The 21,666-nt window shown below is 31.0% G+C and overlaps 2 protein-coding genes and 1 non-coding gene across 8 annotated transcripts; 1 reads left to right on the forward strand and 2 right to left on the reverse strand.

Moving 5' to 3' along the window:
* Window positions 1-3,962: 3,962 nt before the first annotated feature.
* On the reverse strand, window positions 3,963-9,202 carry LOC101209019 (pentatricopeptide repeat-containing protein At3g53170). 4 transcript variants are annotated; one of them, XM_031889320.1, is made up of 5 exons: window positions 8,822-9,202; window positions 6,634-7,728; window positions 5,525-5,657; window positions 5,299-5,372; window positions 3,980-4,805 (listed from the first exon to the last, which is right to left on the reverse strand). In XM_031889320.1, the coding sequence occupies exons 1-3, from the start codon at window positions 9,155-9,157 to the stop codon at window positions 5,655-5,657; spliced, it is 1,434 nt and encodes a 477-aa protein (XP_031745180.1). In that variant the 5' UTR covers window positions 9,158-9,202; the 3' UTR covers window positions 3,980-4,805; window positions 5,299-5,372; window positions 5,525-5,654. The 4 variants fall into 4 exon arrangements, with proteins under 4 accessions (XP_004135941.1, XP_031745180.1, XP_031745181.1 ...); XM_031889321.1 differs by having other exon boundaries at window positions 5,283-5,372; XM_004135893.3 differs by lacking the exon at window positions 5,299-5,372 and having other exon boundaries at window positions 3,963-4,805.
* Window positions 9,203-9,332: 130 nt separating this feature from the next.
* TRNAR-UCU lies at window positions 9,333-9,405 on the reverse strand. The gene has a single exon. It is a non-coding gene; the product is annotated as a tRNA-Arg (tRNA).
* Window positions 9,406-16,070: 6,665 nt separating this feature from the next.
* LOC101208776 (cytochrome b5 domain-containing protein RLF) lies at window positions 16,071-19,800 on the forward strand. 3 transcript variants are annotated; one of them, XM_004135892.3, is made up of 6 exons: window positions 16,071-16,280; window positions 17,086-17,187; window positions 17,343-17,727; window positions 18,519-18,653; window positions 19,054-19,104; window positions 19,481-19,800. In XM_004135892.3, exons 1-6 carry the CDS (start codon window positions 16,086-16,088, stop codon window positions 19,555-19,557), a joined length of 945 nt encoding a protein of 314 aa, XP_004135940.2. In that variant the 5' UTR covers window positions 16,071-16,085; the 3' UTR covers window positions 19,558-19,800. The 3 variants fall into 3 exon arrangements, with proteins under 3 accessions (XP_004135940.2, XP_031745269.1, XP_031745270.1); XM_031889409.1 differs by having other exon boundaries at window positions 19,460-19,600; XM_031889410.1 differs by having other exon boundaries at window positions 16,144-16,280; window positions 17,073-17,187.
* The last annotated feature ends 1,866 nt before the right edge of the window (window positions 19,801-21,666 follow it).

The raw sequence follows: 21,666 nt of genomic DNA on the forward strand, positions 1-21,666 counted from the left end.
TTCAGTTTGGTCACCTCCCCCACTCAACTTAGGTTTTTGAGAATAATTTGCATGAAACCATATAATAAGTCAAAAAGAGAGCTCCAAAAAGGAATTAACTTAAAGAATAAGCAAAACTCAACATATGTTTGGCTTTTCTATAACTTAATGAATCAAAATCACTTTCCACTAACCCTTTTCCCTTTGTTTTTGGGTGACCAAGTCGAGGAGTTTGAACTAATTCATGCAATGTGTGTAGACACATATTTATTTTCTAATGCTTGAAAGTGTACTCATAAAGATTTGTTTTCCGTCATTATGTTGATGATCACTATATATATATATAAGTAATTTAAGATGATTTCTAGATTGAATTACATGACTTTGTTCCGTTCTGTACATTCACGTAATGATTGTGGAAGGAAGAGTTTGCTTGAAAATGAGATCAAAGTTTTGCATTGGACTACTAGATAAAAGGTTGAATATAGAAAAGATAGTTGTCTATCTCTAAAAGCAATGAAATCAAGTGAACAATATTATACTATTGTGGGGATATTTGGATGTTCGGTCGCTCCTCGCACACACATACTCTATATTTTATATTAGTATCATTTGAGAGATAAAAGTTTGATTTATTAAGTGTAAATGTGTAAAGTCTTTTGACAATTAAGAGAAAACACATAATTATTACATATAGATTTTAAGATCTTATATTCAATGATGCACGGGATGACAACGGGACACGATGTCCTTAAATTTAGGGGTCTAAGTCCAAGTTTTCTTGTTGTCACACACCATTTGATGTTCAAACGAGAAATTCAACGAGAAAAGAAAACAATAATAATGCACCAAAATAGTTGAGTTGTGAGACTTCATGTGTGAAAAAGATGACATATGAAAGTTTATAGGTTTGTTTATAATTACCAAATGGCACTATTACATATATATGCATACAGGCCTCCATCCATTTGAACCCAATTTTCTCTATTCAACCTTCAAAACTTGTAAAGAACCCAATCTTTTTCTCTCTAAAAGAAGGGGACTTATCATTATTATTCCCATATATATGTAATGTAAACAAGGGTAGCTAGTGGAGCACTTTGATTAATCTGTCCTTTCTTTGACTTTCTTTTCCTCCAATATTAGACCATATATAGCTAGGGTTTAATGTTTCCCCTCCATGGGTAAAACTTTTAATTAAAGGAAGACCTTATAAAGGGTAAGAATTGAAACCCTATATGTGTCCATTAAAGTTGGAGCAGTCATAGGTTTATAAAAAAATGGTGGTAATATATATATTATATATCTCTACTATAGCAATAACGAATCCAAGCTTAAAAGTTAGTTCACGCCAATTTAAGTTAAATGTGAATTATATCATATATATATATAACTTAAAAATGTATGCTCATAAACTATGAAGTTCATGGAAGCAATATGTAAGTATACACACAAACTTTCCGTCCATGACTTTAGTGACAAACATCTAAAAATGTTCAAAGTTTGAAAATAAAAACGAAACATTTTAAGCGTTTAAACGTAGATTTAATAATATGATTTGAAAAGAGAATTAGATAATAAATGGATAGGGTGAAAGAATGATGATGAAAAGTTGAAAAGAAGGAGGATATGATGAATCAAAATATATGATAATATAATATAAAAAAGGTTCCCTCTTGAGAGCCAAAGATGATGATAAATTTGAAACAAATTGATTACAATAATATAAGCAATAATAACCCAAAGAAAAGAAAAATGGGAAAAGAAGAATCTAAATTGATAAATGGAAAAATGGGTCCATATGAAATAGGAACCTATAATAGAATGGCTAAAGAATCATTCATTCTGTCTTTCTTTTTTTTTTCTTTCTATATATGAACACTTGTCTCATTCCCATTGGTCATTGTGGTGCAACTATGAAAATCCAACTTTTTTTGAAAATTTATGTGTGAATGTTAGAACATGAAAGGAATCCAATTCTAAATCCAATCATTCCTCACAAAGAAAATCCAAACATTCCATGATTTTTTTAAATAAAGTATGAGTTCTCATGGATTTGTTAGGAAGTGTTGAAAGAGATTGGTGATGATCAATTCATCCACATGTTGATGGATTTTGAAATTTTAAGTCCATTATTTAAACATTATATGATCAAAATAGGAGATTTTTATGTGCTAATAATGGAGATTGTTTCATGTTCAAAATCATGTCAAAAATCACTTCAAATTTCTAAAGTAAAGTTATATTGTGGATGTGACCGAATATGACGGTTTAGAATGATATTTCATTTTCCCATCTTTCAAATCAAATAATTTTACGAAAAAAATTATGTTTAGAAACAAGAAACAACAATGTTTAGAAAATAAAAAAATAAAATATTTATTTTGTAGTTTCAAGCACTTAACTTTTTAACATTGCATCTATTCATCCACAAACTTTTAAAACTTTTAACAATAAAATTCTTTTAATTGATTAGACATAAAATTCAATTTTACATACCATATACATCAACTAATCTTCAAACTTCAAGGAGGTCTTTAAACAAAATTTAAAACTTGTTAGATACTTTTTGTAATTTAACTCGAATCTTAGCAATTTTGGTTGAAGAGATCAAGTAGGGAATAACTTGGTGTGGTGTTTCCTCTTGAAGTTGGTGTGTCCTAAAAAAGATATACAACTCTATATCAAAATGAAAGTGATCAGAGACTTAATTAACATACTATATAGCAAACTTTATTAAGTATTGTTATTGAAGAAGAAAAGAGGTTGTTGGTACTCAATCAATGATGTGCCGTAAAAAGGGAATGAGAGAATATTATGGTTTTTGTGGGATTTGTCAAATCCATCCATCCCTTTAGAATATAGAAAACAAATTCCATAAACTGTCATTTAGTATACAAAAGGAATATTATTAGCATTGACTCTCAATATCCAAAATTATTGGGTGTTGAAACAAACAAACATTGGTCTCACAAACCCACAAATCCCTTCAAAAAGAAAAAAGAAAATTACACCTTTTTCCAATGCTTTGTTTTCTGTTTTGAAAATAGATTGATGGGTTTGTTCTTCCTTTTATCCAATTTCTTATGCCACTGTTTGGACTTTGGAGAAGGTTTGGTTGTTGCCTTTCTCATTGCTCCACTGACCAATCCCTTATTGCTTTTCTCACTGCTTTCAGTTTCACATTTCAAAGTTTTCAACCTTTTTTTATTTTTCCTTTCGTTTCAAGTCATGATTTTTAAATGGGTTTATGTATATGTATCTAAGTTTTCATCATATTGACTCACTATTGTGTGCTCTTCTAATTCCATTCACACAGATACTTGGGTTGTTTTCTTCCCATTTGTCTATTTCTTTAAATGTTTTGATACCAACTTCTCTATAGACTACTCCTATTCAAGAATTTCTAAGAAGGTAGGTCGTTTTTTAAGTTTTCTTTTCTTTAACCAACATTCATTGAATGTACGTGGATATATTGAATTCTTTGGTATCTTTTCATTTCAAATTTTAGCTTTGTTTGAGTGGCATATTCCATAGTCAACAATAATTGATATCTACTCCTTTTTAAAAGATTGAAAGTTCAAATCTCCGGCTATCTTTATTTTTTATACTAAAAGAAGAAAGAGAAAAAGGTGGCATGAGTCAAATATTTGAGCTTGTGAATGCTCTCTTTTATAAACTATTTGATTGAAGATATTTTTATGGAAAGTTGATGGGCTAAATGTCACTTTGCACATAGACTGAGGCTAAGGAGCCCACCACATGTTCCTAAAATTAGAGCCAAGTATTGGGATAGGTTTGTTTGGATGAATGATCTTAATCAAAGTATAAAATCAAAATGAATATTAGAAAATAATAATGTTGAAACCTTATTAAGCATCGAACAATGACTTGAATTAGTCAATCATCCCGCAAGGAAACTTGGCATGATATGATCTCCGTAAAACAAGGTTCAAAGTTTAATTAGAGTTGAGTCATACTCATATTGGCTAGACTTATATTACATGTAACAGGAAAATATAACACAACGAAAAGTTGAAAATATGCCCAATCTTAGATTACATGGAAATAAGAGAAAAACTTTAATCACTTCCGTTCTTGTTAACGGAACAAAAAACAAGTACATAAGTTTCTCAAATGAGAGTATCCAAGCTTCATGGAAGAAAAGAATGTCTCGTCTTCGAAAGCGAGTATTGGGGTTAGAAGATAATGTATTCTTCATCTCCGTCGTACAAAGAATCTTATCAAGACATGTATTCAATTAGAAGACACAAAATGCAACTAACAGCAAAATATGCCAACATGATAAGAGCCATTATTTTGATGTTTGAAAGCTGACAAGCAAACGATGGATTATTTCATATAAGAAGACTGATAAATCCTAGATTTCCTCCAGAATATAAATCGCTCTATCTTTTATAGGCAGCTGTAAAGTAGGGAACATAGCTGGAAGAAGGTCAATGGACAAGTTTTAGGTAAGCACAACCAGGATCACAGTGAAAGATACCAGAAGATCATGCAATAGGGCAACTGGCTACAGTTAAACACTCACAATGAAAGATACAAGAAGATTATGGTAATGTGACGGGCCACGGTATAACAGTATGAGAAGCATCTCGAGTTGAGCTGTAGTCCAATTCCAGGCGTTGCAAGCCATATGCTAGAGAGCTAGAGCTCCTCTAGCAGAAATCAATTCTGATATTCAGATTAGCTCTGAAAATACCATACATGAAGGTTTGTTGCCAAGGGTTGGTTGCCTTGAGAAGAAACAGTAGTCCCATTAAGCTTATGGTGGGTGGGGACATTGGTCAAGAGCACATTTTCTTCTGTAAAATACAAATATGATACAGATATTAGCAATGTAATCGGAAAGGAAACATAAAAGTAGATGCATATACCATGTGACAAATGCAATTGAAATGAAATTTTGTTGAACATAAATTTGGAAATCAGTAGTGTGTTAGGTACCCAAACCCAAAAATTATGTGAAAACACCAATAACGATATTGCAATGTCTGATGAAATTAGAATATAAACAAGTGATTCGAGGTACTTGCATTTTCTCTCTTGACATCTCTCTCAAGTCCTAATTTACTCAATAATGCCTAACTTCATCCCTTCCCACTCTCTTAAACCTATCCTTGAACCAATATCATTCCATTTTATCATGAAAGAAAATAAGTGGTGACTGCTGGGATTGTAAGAGTTACACTCTATTTTGAGAAATTATTTGCAATCAATTAGATAGAGAATGAGGAAAGAAGCGCTTATATGTTAACAAATGGATCATTCAGAATCAATACCATCAAGAAACTTTACTTGTAATGAAAGATACAGTCTAGTCACTGCCCCATCACGAGACATTTTTTTATAAAATGTGATCTACAGTGAACCTGAATAAGCACAAAAACTTGGAGTTGTAAAAAGTCTTACCGAACAAGAATTTTTTTTTTTCATAAAACAAGCAAGAAATAACAAAAGAAACAAGATGGAATTTTTCGGTTTAAACTTGTAGTGCGACAACTAACAAATTAATGAAATCTACCTGAAGAATTGAGAAGAATGCCTTGCACTAATGAAGACATAGGTCCCTTGAAAAGCCATGCCCCCATATGGATCTACATTCTTCCACACTACTGAAACGTTTTAGTAATGGGTCCTTGTCAAGCCAGGTTTCACTGCATCAAGCCAATAGGACAAAGTTATGTAAAAGGGACAAGTTTTGGTACATGAGAACAACATTAGATCAGCTGGAAGAAAAAAAACACTAGAAAGTGTTAATAGTTAACAAATGATTTTTGTATTTGTTAGAGATTAAGTTAATTTCTAGTGTTTTAAAAAGCCCTCTTGGTATGCCTAGGCTCAAGGCCCAGGTCTGCCGTCTCGCCTTGAAAAGGCTTGTGCCTTGAAATTTTTAATTATTTTTAGAAAATAGCAGTATTTAGGGGCTTTCCTTGTCTATTAACTAAAAAATAAAATTTACTAAGCTTAAATGCAAAAGTTCTTCTGTTTAAGAGTTTTTTCTTTCATATTTGCTTCTCTTCTTATTATTGTACTTTTATATATAGTGCGCCTCACAAAAGAAAAAACACATGTTCTTTTTTGGCCTTGCACTTAAGCCCTAGAAGACTATAGGGCTTCATTGTGCCTTAAGCTTTAAAAAAACACTGGACTTTGTTTTGTTTTAAGCTTTTTGTTTACAATTTCTCTATAAATTACTCTACAAAACATTCTTTATCAATGAAAAAAATCTCTTCCATGGTATCAAAGCAAGTGGTCCAAAAAAGTTGTGTGTTCAAGCTCTACAATGTTATTTCCTCTCCAATTAATGTTCATTTCCACTTGTTGGGTCTTCTTCATATTTCAAATCTAGAAACGAAGGGGTGTTGGATATTATATTAAATTTGTCTTCACTCATCAGTTTAAGTTTTTGGGTCAACTGATGATTTAAGATGGTGTCAGAGATGTTCATATAGGATAGAAAAATGATTGACATGACACTGCTATTTTTATTACATATATCATATGTGTGGATTGAACCTACAACCTCTTGAAAGAGCAATGCCTTACTTGCGGAGCTATGCTCATGGTGCCAAGATAATAACACTATTATAATAAACTGTTATGCAGAATCATAAATAAGCACCAATTTACCTCGCCGTCGTTAGTGGCAATCAACTTATTTTCCAATCTTTGAGCATCCTCGGTCATGCCTTGTGCTTTTAAGGCTCGAATCATTGTAGCAAATGTAATACCATCAGGCACACATTTATTCTCTTTCATTTCCAAGAACAACTCTCCCATTTTTCTCACATTACCAGCCTGGCCATACACATTGATAAGGCAGTTAAAAAGAGGGGTATCTGGTACCACATCAGAATTTTCTATTTGCCTCAAAATCGAATCAACTTTCTCAAGATCACCAGATTTACCATATGCATTTACGAGGGAACAGTAAGTCACAGAGTTAGGCTTCATTCCCTGAAATTTCATATTTTTGAAGTATTCTTCCATCTCCTCAATATTTCCAGCTCTTCCAAAAGAATCAATAATTGTATTCATAGTAACAATTGTTGGAGAGAAAAAGCGTTTTTCCATGAAATTCAAAACAGATTTCATCTTGTCATACATTCCAGCTTTCCCATATGAGCTGATCATAGAATTGTATGTCCAAATGTCTGGCTCGATTCCCATCAGCTGAAATTCCTTATACCACTTCTCCATCTTCTCAATCTGCTCACTATTTCCGTAAGCTCTGATAAAAGTATTGAATGTAATCAAATCTGGAGGGCAGCTATCACTTTCAATCATTTCAAGTAACAAGCTTTCCATTTGCTCAAACATTTTAGCCTTTCCAAATCCATTAATAATAGTATTGTAAGTGACCGTATTACATGTGATCCCCAGACAGGACATATCAGCCAGTATCTTCTTCAGAAGATCAAAACGACGGAGTCTTGTGCAACAATCAATGAGAATTGAATATGTATGTACATCTGGCTTGCAGTCAGAAATCGATTTCATTTCATCGACTGTTGAAATGGCCTTGTGAAGGAGGCCACTTTGACCATAAGCACTAACAAGAGCAGTATAAACATCAATAGAAGGTTTCAACCCCTCAGAAAACATAATCTCAAAGAGCAAACTTGCTTGCTCGGGTTGCTTGCACTTACCAAGAAGCATCAACAATTTTGTGTATGTTTGGCATCTCGGTTCATACCATTGTTGCTGGCGAAGTAATCCAAAAATCTGAAGAAATACAAAATTATTTGGTCATAACTCTCGTTTTAAAAATACAAGAGCAAAATCAGTTCATCAGTCATAAGTTTCTTCATTTACAATATATGGAAATGTTGTATCAAATTTTTTTTTTTTTTCTTTTTTTCAATATACTTCAGAAAACGATGGAAATGAATTTCTGAAACCTATTTGAACACTAACAAGACAGGGTGCAGGGGGTGCAGGGGTTTTGAACAAAAGAAATAAAAGCAAACATCGCACCGAAGCAGTCTATGAGTGAGAAAAACGAAAGGACGTACAAGAGTATACCAAACAAAGCCAACAAAAAAATAAGTCCAAACACTATCTAAAGAAACAGAGTTATATCTAAGAGAATCAAAATCAAGCTCATAGTTACGGAAATGAATCAAAGGATGCATTAAACCTACTACCTAACAAACTCTCAAATTTCCTCACAAGATCCCAAAACAATCGTAGAGGAATTTTCTTGGGGACAACACCCTACCATGATAAATCATCCCACATATAAAAAAGGTCGATAGCGTTAATTTGTTCATGAAAGAAATGTCGGGTAGAAGAAGCTTTGGCAGTCATGTTGAAATTGCTAAAACTAGAGCTCTGCAGAACTTCCAGTGCAAAAGGATTCTGAAAGTATACCAAACGCACTCAGAATTTTCAGCTTACCCGTGCGTGCGTGCATGTTCAGGGTGATTTTAAAATAATTGAAACCATTTGAAATACCCCTTGTCATTCAAAATCAATTCAATATTTAATAGTACAGTTTTAAATGCATTTTTTATACTGTTAAAATTTATTTTGAATGATGATCTTGAAGATGAAAAAAGAAAGTGATTTCAACCGTTTTAAAAACGGCATCGTAGAAATGATTCATTGAAGCTATAGCTAACAAGGTTTACTGGGCATTCACGTAGGCATTATCAAAGTATTGATAAAAGATTAAACTTACACTAACGCATTAAACTTAAACTTCTAGATTGATTAATAATACAACGTGGTATCAAAACAAGAGGTCAATATCCTTTGTTTAAACCTCTATAAATATCTCTCCTTATTTTGAGCAAATTCACTAACAAAAACCAACCTTAAGAGCAGTTTCCCATAGATTCTCCTGAATAGCTTCATCGAGAGCCTCCAAAACAGCTTTGGGCCAAAGATTATTATATTTCTTGGAGTTGGCTTTCCTCTCTATAGCTTTAATAGCAGCATCTCTCCTCAGAATCCGAGACAGACCCTTCTTCGGATCTCTCTGTAGTGCGTCGGAGGACTGGGTGGAAGTCCGCTTAAGTGACCGCGAATGAGAAGAAGAGATGAAATAAGGAGTGGAGCTCACGGAAGCCATTGAAATAACTTTGGAGGTAAAGGAAGTTGAGAAGCAACGGAAAACTGTAGCGTCGGGAGAGTGAAGGCAAAGCTCCATTGAAATATCCCAAGAGAACCGGTGAACTACCGATCAACCCAATCCAATTTTTATTACTTTCCTTTTCTACGTCAGAAATTTTGATGGGCTTTTAAATGGAAAAGTGTTTATAGGAGGCCCACGTAAGGTGGCCCAAAACGGAATAAAAATGATAATGAGGGTTATAAAAAAAAAGCACGCCTGATGGGACTCGAACCCACAATCGTCTGATTAGAAGTCAGACGCCTTATCCATTAGGCCACAGGCGCTGTTGACGTTAACGGTAACGGTAACTTCATTTTACAATTGACCATTTTATATATTAATTTATTTTTATAAATAGAAAAATTAATCCTTCTTTTTTAATTATTATTTGTCTAAATTAAGAGAATGACTTAATACGAATTATATATTTTATTCTTGAAATATAATCAATAACACTTCGTGTAATTGAAATTTGAATTGTTTGATTTTGAAATTACTAAATAATGTTTATAAAATACTTGATTTTGGTCTCTTTAATTAACTAAAAACGATTTAAAAACATTTATCTCACTGTCTTCTATAACCCTTTCCCTCACTCTTCTTCATCTTTCATCACCATCTAATCTAATCTAATCACCACCACCTATTGTCCTAATATTATCCCTTACAAAATAGTTTTTTTTATATATATATAAATAATAACAATTACTATTATTATTTAATTTCTGACCTCATTCACCAAAATTGTAAGTAAAAGGAGAGGGCATAAGTGGAAATATAAAACAAGTTTGTGTTTTGAAGGCCCACACCAACCCCCAAAAATGAGAACCATCTTTTGTTTCCCGAGCTTGTTGGCGTCACAACGCTCGTAGTTGTAAATGTAACGCCACTTTTTGCCGCGCTTCCCTCGTGGCCCACTTTGACGGATATTCCGCATTTATATTCTTCCATTCATGCCCTCTTACCTTTACTTTATTCCCATTTCTTCCCCAAATTGAATTTCACTTTGGAATAAATCTAATTTAACACTATAATAATCACTTTTTTTTTACTCCAACAAAGATTAGAAGAAACGTAAAAAATGGAAAATTTGATCGAATAAAATTAAATTTTTAGATCTACTAATAGTAGACATTCATCCACAGTCAGAGTGGTATCTTTCTATTCAGTTTCTATATTTGAATTGTATTCGGTATAGTTTATAAATATTTTAGTTTATTTTACCATATTTGAAAATGTCCTTAAATACTATTTAAGTCTTCAATTAGTTTCCGTAAACATTATTTTAAAACTCTCAATTTGCTACCGTTTTATTATTTGTTACTGTCTTTATCATTTAACATTCATAATTTTTTTATTATTTGTTATCGTGTTTATTGTTCTCTTATCATACTAAAATAGACTAACATATACTATTATAACTCAAAATAAAACAATTTACACAAAAAAAAACACAAATTATAATAACTTACTTTTTGTTCTAAAGACCTCTTTAATTTTTTTTAAATGACACGTTTGTTTTATTGTTTATGGGGTAAATAGTTGGTTTAAATTATTTTAGTTTGTTAAGAAAAACAGTAAATGTTGTAGTAAATAATAAAAAACTGACGAAGATAAAATAGTAAAAACGGTAACAAAAAAAATCTATTGAGATACTAGAATTAAGTTAAACTATTTGTAGTTATTTTCGTCTAATTAAGTCTTATAAAACTCAACTAATACATTAATTATCTTGAACATTTAAAATCAACGTATTTAATATCTAAGGAAGAAAATTGGTTGTGACAAAATTTACTCACCTTTTCAATTTATATACCTATTTGGTATTTAACATGACCTCACATACATTTCAAAACCTTTTAATGTCTCCAAATAAATTAAATATATTTAATGTTTTTTCTTTCATAACCAACCAAGCAGAAATAAATAATTTAACTAAAATGCTAGTTTTCAACTCTATGCCTACCCTATAATATATATAATAATTAATCGGCTAGGCAGTATAGATTGATGAACACTTTATTATTGTTTTTATTATTGATGTATGTGATTTGATCTTCTTCAACCTTGACTTGTTTTAAATAATAAGCATTTATTACTCTTATTCATTCTCTTAAATATATTATTGAGTTTATTTACATCACATATATGTTATAGGAACTCATTCAAATTCTTATATTGGGTTTTATTAATATATCTAAATCATCTCCATCATTTCTTTTTTGTCAAAAATCTATGAAACTGATGTTTACACTTGAGGAAATTTAATATATATTTACCAAAAATTTCCTTCATTTGGTTTGAATATTTTGTTGCAAACTTACATGATTGATTTGGTTTACAAGTTCTCAATGTAATTGATTTTAGATTATTTCCCCTACCATGTTTGACAAAATAAATCACAATCACTGTATCCAAATTCTAGCTAAATATGTCCATATATATTTACTTCATTGAGTTGAGAGCTAAAGGATATATATATACATATGTGTGTCAACTTGGCTAACATGTTTATGGATACTCCTAATACGCATTGGACATCTATCAAACATTTGGTGGTACAATAGATCAATAGACATCGATATATGTTAGATGTTAAATAACGTTTGCTTCACATAAAAAAAAATGAATGCAACCCTTGCCTTTGAAAAAAACTACTAAAAAGTGTATATATTTTATCATGTGCATAAAAGAAAGAGGTATGTGAACTAAAGTGTAGTGTAGGTATATTTAAAAAAGTGCAACTTAGACGACACTAATGCAAGCTAAGTTGTAACTATTTAAAAATATCTATGAATATTTTTTTAGATTACTACATTAATGATAATATTATTAAAATTAGTAGCATCGATAAATATAGCAAAATGAACAAAATACTTATAAACTGTAGCTATCAATGATAGTATTAGTATCTATCAATGACATTGATAAATATTATTAAAAGTATATTAGTGTCGGTCAATGTCAATTATTGATAAAATCTAAAATTTTATTATGTTTTATTTTTTATTTGGTTAAGTTGATATAATAAAAAAATTTAGAGTTGAAATTAGTAAACTCCAAAGTTAATGGTAAATTGATATATGTGGAATTATGTAATTCAATAATTATTCTTTAAGGAAGGAGTTTAGAGAGAGAGAAAAAGTCAAAGTGAAGATTGAAAGAGACAATTATGTTAGGACTTTATTCTTACAAAGTCATGCCTTTTTGTTTGAAAATAATTAACCCCGCAAAGCTACTTTTGAAAAGCTAACCTTACTCCTTCCTTCTTAACCAAAATCACCTATATACATATTTTCAAATAACATTCATAGTTACATATCCTTAAGTACAAATTGAAGAAATATAAACTTATGCTGACATTAAAGTGTGCAATAATTGAACTAGGTAGAAGTTAAAAACCATATTCAAATTGGTTTTAGATTTGAATTAATAGTGAATAAAAAAAAATGGAAGCAAAGCATTTAATATATATATTTGTAATAGCAATAATGTATTTATTTGTTTGCCTTAGGTTCTCAAAATAATAAATAATAAATAATAAATAAAGGTACACGCGCCCTGAAGGGAAATTCCAACGAAGCTGAACGCGAAGCCAGCTGTTCCTATAAATACCATTCCCTCAACGCTCTTTTTCCATTCTCTTAACCATTCATTTTCTCTCTCTACCTCTACCTCTACCCTCTCTTCTCCATTTTTATGGCCTTCCTTTGGGACGTCTTCTGATTCTTCCTCAATCGCTAACCCTCCATCTCTCTCTCACAAAGACATCCCCTTTCTCCCTTCGTATTCCTATTCCGATCGTTGCACGGATTGTTTCTCCATTATTATTATTGTTATTCCCTTTCCCTTGGCGTTTCTCCATGGGGAAGTTGGTCGAGATTCTTGATGCAGGTGCTAGGATTGTCGCCAGATTTCATTCCCATTGCCCTCAGACTGGCCGGATGTACTACCATCCTCCCGCTAACTCCGACGACGGCCATCACTCTGAAGAGTTTCGCCTCGGCGGCGGCGTCGGCGATGGCGATGCGGCGTCTCATCAGATTGTTCCTTGCGTTGCCGAGCCCACGGCTGCTGCTGCTGCTGCTGTCTTAGTCGTCACCGTTGAGAGTAATGAGTTCATTCTTTACTCTGTTTGATTGTGATTGTTTGAATGGAGAAGTTGTGGAATGTTTGTGTGAGAATTTTCTCTCCCATCGTGATATGAAAAAATTTGGAAAAAATAGTTATAGATTTGTCTCTTTTTATATGCTTATTGTTGATGACATTATTTTGTTCGAGACGAGCATCGATCGTATTCTGATTCTTTGGATGATTGATGATTGACGGAATTTGAAATTGGTGCTTTTACAAATGTACTAACCCAGTGTTCTTGCTATTGACTTATGAATTGATTGAAAAATTTCTGTCCCAAGAACTTAGGCGAGAATTTGTGGGGGAAAATGTTCTTTTCTTTTGGTAATAGCTTGTAAAAGAAAAGAATCTGAAGCTAATCAAACTTTCCATTTCTTTCCCTTTCTTATTTGTTTGGTTGTTATTAATTTTTGACATAGAAATACAGTAAAACACGACTTTGCATTCAAAGCTCCAAATTACATTCATGAATGGCACTTTGAACAAAGGAAAGAAAAGTTAACTTTTTGCATTTTAATTCCTTTGGAATATGGTTACCATCTATGTTCAGTTTTGTTTCCATTTAACATTATTTTATCTACAAAATAAAATTATATAATCCAAATATTTGATTTTGATTAGTCAAAATAGAACCTTTGACAAAATAAAATTTTATAAATGATTAGTATATTTCTTTTGTTTTCATAATAATTTTTGAGAAAATATAATTTTAGGTTCAGTGTTAATTTCTATTATTTAATTAAAAAATTATAAATAATAAATAATTAAGTTTTACTATTTTTCATCTCTATTAAAATAAAATTAATTTTACCATGAGTTTTTCAAAGTAGAAAAAGATTTACCTACTATTCATGCTTCATATAACAAAATTATTAAAATAATAGAATTTATTATCCTCATGTTTTAGCAAATATTCTATTTTTTTTAAAAAAATTAAAAATTCTATTCATAGCAAATATTCTATTTTTTTAAAAGAAATTTAAAAATTCTATTCATATATTATTTTAAATTAAATAATGGACATTAAAGTAGAAAAGATCTGAGTAGTAATAATACAAGAAGTCTTACTCACCTCTTAAAGGAAAAAGAAAGGAGGAGGGAACAACACAACTCCTATGAGTACCATTCGAGACCACACAATGGACAAATCCGTTCATCGGGCTTGGACACCAAACAAAGGAATAGAACAAAACAACTCCAATAGTACCATTCGTGACCACACAATGGACAAATCCATTCACCCGGCCTGGACACCAAACAAAGGAATAAAACACACCTACAGCAAAGCTTCAACACCTTCCACAAAACTCAAAAGCTCAAACAGATTCACTCTTACAAGATAATATTATTATAATACTCAAACAGATCCATACACTTCCTAGATATAAACCATTAACAAGTTTGATATAAAATTAGAACAATGATATATTCTAATGTTATATAAATAATAATTTAGTCAGACATTTGGTTCTATAACATCTGTGACTCCAATAAAAATTAGATTACCATTTCTTGTGCCTCATGTTTATGTTTATGTTTATTATTTTAGCCTTCAAGTTTTGAAATTAATTGTTAATTTTGGATTGTCTCCATTTTAATTTGTTGATTCTTTCTAAAGTACACTGCTCCTATTTTGACTAACATATTAGACTTCAGTGACAATGGAGGTGATTTTGGAATTTTTTAAAATAAAAAATACTAAAATTGCACAAATCACAGCTAATACTATAAAAAACCTAAATAAAAGATGGTAATATTTTCAAATACAGTAAAATGAACAAAATTATGAATAAAATTACTTATCAAATATAACAAAATTTCAAAGTTGATATAAATATATTTTGTGCAATTTTGTTGTAATTTAAATCATTTTATAATTATTTTTCTGTATTTTACCATCTTTTTATTCTCGTGAAAGCTCTCTATAATAATAGGAAAAAAAAATATTAAAAGTAAAATACTATTTTGGTTGTTAAGATTTAGACTTAATTTTCATTTGAATTCATTGTACTGGTAATCAAGTTGATTATCTAATTGATGGCATAATGTTCTTGAATATATGCTTCCATGAATAAGAGGGGTTATTTTGGAAATTAAATTCCTACCTACTATATTATAATATTATGTGAAAAAAAGACAAATTGCCTTATTTGTTGGATGATATTTTCCATTATAATTATTTATTGTGGCAGAAAATTTTGACTTCACCAAAAAAAAGGAATATGGACATGCCCACTATGAGAAGTTCATAGAGCATAAAGAGATGAAAAGAACAAAAAAAAACCCTAAATTTTTTGCCACTCAATGTGGAGGAATTTAATTATTGAGATGTTTGAATGGAATTTCAACATGGTCTTCTAGATATTTATGACTATCTTTATTTTTTCATTATTATAGAAGACATTTAGGACTTTTGAATAGATTGTGAATTTATTTTGATTGAATCAATTATAAGGTAAAGTAATTTAAAACTCTCCTTGCTTTGCTTTAAAAAATAAATATAACACCAACATTTTTACCTAACTTTTATAGATTAGTCAAATTAGGTTAAGTTCGGTTTGAATTTTCCACTTTTATTTTACTAGAAAGGACCTGAATAGTTTAAGTTAAATCGATTATTTAGTGAAAGTTTTTAAATTTAAATCATTTTTTTTATTAATATACAATTCAAACCATTTCAAAATTAAAAGTCATTAACAAACCAAACAATCAAAATGAAACAAAAGCTAACAAATTTTTACAACTAAAAACAAAATTTATTACATGCTTTGACTAGGTGTAAATATTTTCTCAAATATTCTATTTTTTTACGATTTGGGTTTTAAGGTCAATGGTAAGGAAAAAACGAATAAAAGAAAGGAAAGCAAACCTAACCACGGCAGCCTCATCATCGATTCCGTACGCAACATTCAACCATCCTTATTCTGCCTTTGCTTTTTACTCACAACATTGTGGAACTCCGATCCCGGCCAAAAGCTTTTTACGCCACCTCACCTCCGCCGTCTCCACCACCCATTCCGATTCAGTAAGTTGCTAGTGGTTAATTTTTCTCTAATGTTTCGGAAGCTTTTACGCTCATTTCCTAATTCAAGTTTTAATGTTTTAGATTATGTGGTTTGGCTTCCTCTCTGCTTTCATTTCTGTTTCCTATAGCTTTAATTTTCCCCTTATGTTTTTCCTCCGTTCTGAGTACTTCCCCCACCAGTCCTCTTCTGTGCTTTAGTTTCGAATCTCAGCTGGTTCTCTTATGATGCCGTGATTCGATTTTAGGGGTTTTACCATTTTTTTTTATTATATAAGATTAAACGATAGGGCTTCATTCGATAAAATTTGATTCAGAAATACGCTTTGAACCAACCATTAGATGCTTTGTTTCAACTCACGCGGCGCAGTTATGTATCCAGGAGTTTAACATCATGATTTAGTTCACGTTAATTGTGTTTAGGTCATTAATTGGTGCAGTTCACGATTCAAAAAACTCTATTACCTACCATACATGTTGAAATATCGATTTGGTTTTTGGACGGATGACTTTCGAGTCTCCAAGTTTACTGCATTTGTCCAATCTTCGTACTTATAAGAATAAAAAAGATCAGTTCCGAATCAAAAACCTTTACTTTAACAAGATAAGGACAGTGTTCATATCCTTGTAAGAGTGAGATCAATTTAGTGAAGTCTTACTTGAATTTTAATGTGCTGATTTAGAAATAAGTTCGCTAACACTAGTTAAAGAAAATGCATTTCACCTTATCATTTGAAAATATATATCAAATTTAAAGGGAGATTCATGTTCTATCTATGATCTATTGACTTCTAGTATTGTGATGTAGCAAAACAATTTCGTGAAGTTTCATTGTTGGAGAGAGGTTTGGTTGCAATTTGAGAGTAAATATACTGAGATGGATTCTGAGGATGACTTCACATTTTGTCAGGCAAGTATTATTTTTATGCTATAAAATTAGTTTTTAAGTTTTCAACTCAATGATATGCTTCCTTCTTTGTATCGTTTAACCTTCTTCAGTTAGAAAAATGTTCGCAATCCAACCTAAGTTATATTATGGTTACTGTTATATGAATATATTAGTAGGTGGGTTTACCTGAAAGGAATGATAAAGAGGCAAAGGATCTTGCATCAGATATAGGTCATATTACCTTAAGAGATGAATTGGCAAATGGCACCACTAGTAGGACCCGCGTTGTTTGGAATGATAAATTGTCGAATGATATCACTTCCAGAAAGCAGGCAACAGTTGGTTCCTTGGATTTCAACGTGCTTGATATGTCTTATTCAAAACAATCTAGTACGTTGTCAACAGAAGAGGTGCCGAAAGATGCTGGAAAGGTTGTGAAGAATTCAGGAAAACAGGGGATTGCTGTGCGTAAACCTGCAGCCCGAAAAAAGGTTCCTTTTGAGAAGGGGTATAGTCAAATGGATTGGCTTAAGCTTACTCAGACCCATCCTGATCTTGCAGGTATTTGTGGAAATGATAGCTAGTTAAACTGCCTTGCATTTTGGTTTTATGATTTTTCCTAATCATATCAGCACCTCTATTATTCTTCTTGTTAATTATGGCAATTTTGTATCTTTTAATTTGGTGAAGAACATTTTTAGTCCAAAGGAACAATCCAACCCTTGAATTTAATTTTTAATAATCTAGCTCCTTTAATTTAAAAGTTGTAACAATTTAGTGATTGTACTTTAATATGTAACCTTTTAATCTCTATCGTGAAAAAATCTTTCAAAATTTAGTGATAGTGATGACCTGACCTTGGTAGTTCATCATTTTATTTGATTTCCTATCAGTTTTTTGATCTACATATGTTAGAAATCATATTAAACTTTAACAATATTTTTCATGGTAGGGATTAAATTATTACAAAGTTGAAACTGGAAAGTATGAGGACTAACTTTTTAGAAATTCTAAATTGAAAGACAAAATTTTTACTTCCAGGGCTTAAAATGGTTTTTAACCTTAAGTTTGTGACCCTGGCATCTTACCTTAATTTGATGTTCGTTTGGACTATTCAAGAGATAAATTGTTTGTGCTTGGCATGCTCAAGGTTCAGATAAGCTGCTCCCCACATTATGAACTTCACAGAAGTATCCACACAACATTTTTGAATTAATACGATTGTTATTTTTGTTGCAAAATAGGTGCATTTTGTTGTTTACATGATTACTAGGTGGTAGGCTAATGCTATTAATTACCCCTTGAGAAATCGTGCGATTAATTTTGAGCATTGGTTCATGATTGTGGATCAGGATTGAAAGGCCAGTCAAATAAAAGGCTTATCCCTATGAGTGAAGTTAAAGAACATCGGACTGAGGGCTCCATGTGGACCGTTCTGAAAGGTCACGTGTATAATATATCTCCTTATATGAAGTTTCACCCTGGAGGTATGAACATTGTGCTAATTTTTTCTACGTTAAAACATTTTTAGTGAACTTTGAATACATTTGATTGTAGTCAGTGTGCCTCAGAGGTCAGAGTTGATAAAGTAGCATAATTAGTTTGTGTCATGTTCATGAGTTACCACTCTTGCATATAACTCCTAATATTTTATGTTTAAGATGGAAAATTGGCTACAACATGTTATCCACGTCTTTGAAGGATGATTATTCTCTTTCATTCATCAACTAGGTAGCTTCTAGTTCTACTTATATATTGCTTGTCGCTTCTAGTTATTGTTTGCTATGATTCTTGAAATGCACCTTACATCATGGTTGAGAGTTATTAGAGTGCTTGGGTAGACCATTGACTCAGACTTCTTGACCTTTTGACAAACTTTTTTATTAGGTGCTGATATACTTATGAAGGCAGTGGGAAAAGATTGTACATCTTTATTCAGTATCCTTGGAATTCTGTTCAGTTCTTTTGTTATAAAGTTTCACTTCTATTTTTATGGAATTCGGAAATGGTCAATTTGTTAAATCATTTTGTCATTTTTAAAATCACTTTAAAACATGCTTTTAATCATTCAAAACCAATTTTATTGACGTTAAAATTACATTTAAAAGTGAAAAACTAAAAATTAAATTAATTTGGAGTGATCAAATAGATCTTGAAGTGTTTGAATATGACAAAAGTGATTATAATAATTTCAGAATCATTCCCAAATACTACTGCCGATCTAACATTTGGTTAATTTTTCCTGCGACTTCCATCCGTTTATAATAATAAATCCTTAATTGTGGCTGAAAAGTTGTTCTTAAGTAATCTTTAGATAAATATCACGCTTGGGTGAATGCTGAATTTTTGCTGGAGAAGTGTCTTGTTGGCACTTTGGATGATAGTCATTGATAGTTTGTTGACATGTAGCATTCGACGATCGTGTCTTGATGGTGATAGTCATTGCTAGTTTGTTGACATGTAGCCTTCGACGATCATGTATTGATGGTGTATTGTATTTGCCAAAAGAATAAATAATTTGGTATATCATAATGGGTTTAGAGCTCACTTACCTAAAGAAGAGAACACAATACTATGTACCTGAATTTCTATTCTCAATTTAACTTCCAAGATATATTCGTTATTCTTCTTTTACTATTGGTTGCATCATTTTAGGCATGTAAAGTGAGTTGTTTTCTTGATTTTTGTTTCATATGCATGAGTTTGTGTTGACCGAATTGCAAGTTTTTTCTAACTATTCCCATGAGAATTTGTTGGAGAGATGTTTCAAAGGCAGTAACATAACATGATAGAAAATCTTGTGTGGTCAAATCAAAAGTGGGTTTTAGCCTATGAATAATAAAACATTTAGTTCTGCAACTTTAGAATTCAATTACTACGTACATATGGCTGACAGTTTCACAACCCCATTTCACAGATACAATAATTAAAACATTGGGAAATAAATACAAAAGTTTTGTGTACTTTTCTGAGATATGTATGCATAATAACTACACATTAGTTGGACTGTACCCAACACTTACTCTATCCAATAAAACACTTCTAAACATCCCCAATTAATTTTCTTTTTCTAATTATGAATTTGTCAAGGACTAATGTTTTGATAAACTTATGAATTAAAGGAGGTTTTATTTCTCTGGGATGGATATTGTAGGTTTTAAAAGTAATTAGGTAAATAGGGCGGATTTGGACACAATTAGATTGCATACTTCTTTCAGGGTTGGGTGAGATCCTATTGTATGTTTTGGTTTGTTGTCAGGTAATTAATGGAACAGTAAACGATCAATACGATAGTAAAAAGTAATAACAAATTGACGAAGTTTTTTTTATGCAAATAATGTTTATCAACTTAATTTTAATTTTGAAAGATAAATAAAAAAATCTTAATTTGGTTAATCATTTTGGTCATTTTGAAATTAAGTCATGTTTCTTAATTATAAGAATAGAATTAATAACCAAAATTTAAACATAATAATAATAACATTTTAAAAACTATATTTTTCTTCTAAGTAGTTTACTAGTTAATAAAAAAAAATGTTCCTAAGCTAAACTTTTATAAAAGAAACAAACGTAAAAACCAAATAATTATTTGTATGAAAATGTTTAAATCTTTTAATTTCTATTTTTACCGTCCAACCTCTACTAATATTTTAATATATAACACCGAGTAAAAAAGCTAAAACTAAAATTTTAATACTTTTACAAGAAGGAAAAAGAAATGAATTTTTTTCAAAAATACTTTTACAAAATATTTACAACCTGTAACAAATTCTATTATTGATATGTTATAATGATATAAGATTATAATAGATAGAATCCAAAATTTTACTTATAACTTATAATTATTTTAATTCTTTTTGCTATTTTTAAAAATATCCCAAGAAAGAATTGTATATCTTTTTTAATCTTTACAAAATCTCACTAATACAAAAGTAATAAAGTTTGTGAAATTTAATACCGAGAAGGGAGTATTGTGGAGGGGGTTATGGACGGTTGATATGAGATAAAGATCAGTACCCTAATCTTCCTCTTATGCTAACCCTTCCCAAAAACAAGAAAGTTTGTGATTATGATAACTCTAATCCCGGTAAACTTTCTCCCAAGCATGCCAAGTTCAACGTAACATTGATTTTCTATATGTTTTGGCATGAATTAAAGACGTCATCGGAAGGTTAACTAGATTAATTATTGATGAGAGTTGGTAAAGGTATGGATTCATTCACATGAAATAATACGTTGGTGGATCTAAGTTATAGAGTAATTGTTTAGGACAATCCTATAAATTGCAAGGAAATAAAAATGAAACAAAGAGTTTATGGAAAATTTTGGTTTTTTTTTTTATTATCGGTTTTTTACACCTTAATTTATGGAAAATTTTCCACCACAAAAAATGGTTTGATGTTATATATATGTTTATAATCTTTTTTTTTTTTTGTTGTTGCTTATATTAATTTTATAATTATAGATACGTTAATCAACCTGAAGCATCTTCATTTGCTG

The sequence above is a fragment of the Cucumis sativus genome, chromosome 7 (genome assembly GCF_000004075.3).
Source record: "Cucumis sativus cultivar 9930 chromosome 7, Cucumber_9930_V3, whole genome shotgun sequence".
Lineage (NCBI taxonomy): Eukaryota > Viridiplantae > Streptophyta > Magnoliopsida > Cucurbitales > Cucurbitaceae > Cucumis > Cucumis sativus.

Bases quoted from the DNA above. Each gene is read 5' to 3' on its own strand.
- LOC101209019 (XM_004135893.3), bottom strand. From the start codon at position 9,157: ATGGAGCTTTGCCTTCACTCTCCCGACGCTACAGTTTTCCGTTGCTTC. The intron at 7,729-8,821 runs GTTGGTTTTTGT...GTATTTCTTCAG, and splicing joins TATGGGAAACTGCTCTTAAG to ATTTTTGGATTACTTCGCCA.
- LOC101208776 (XM_004135892.3), top strand. From the start codon at position 16,086: ATGGTAAGGAAAAAACGAATAAAAGAAAGGAAAGCAAACCTAACCACG. The intron at 17,188-17,342 runs GCAAGTATTATT...ATATATTAGTAG, and splicing joins ATGACTTCACATTTTGTCAG to GTGGGTTTACCTGAAAGGAA. The intron at 18,654-19,053 runs GTATGAACATTG...CTTTTTTATTAG, and splicing joins TATGAAGTTTCACCCTGGAG to GTGCTGATATACTTATGAAG.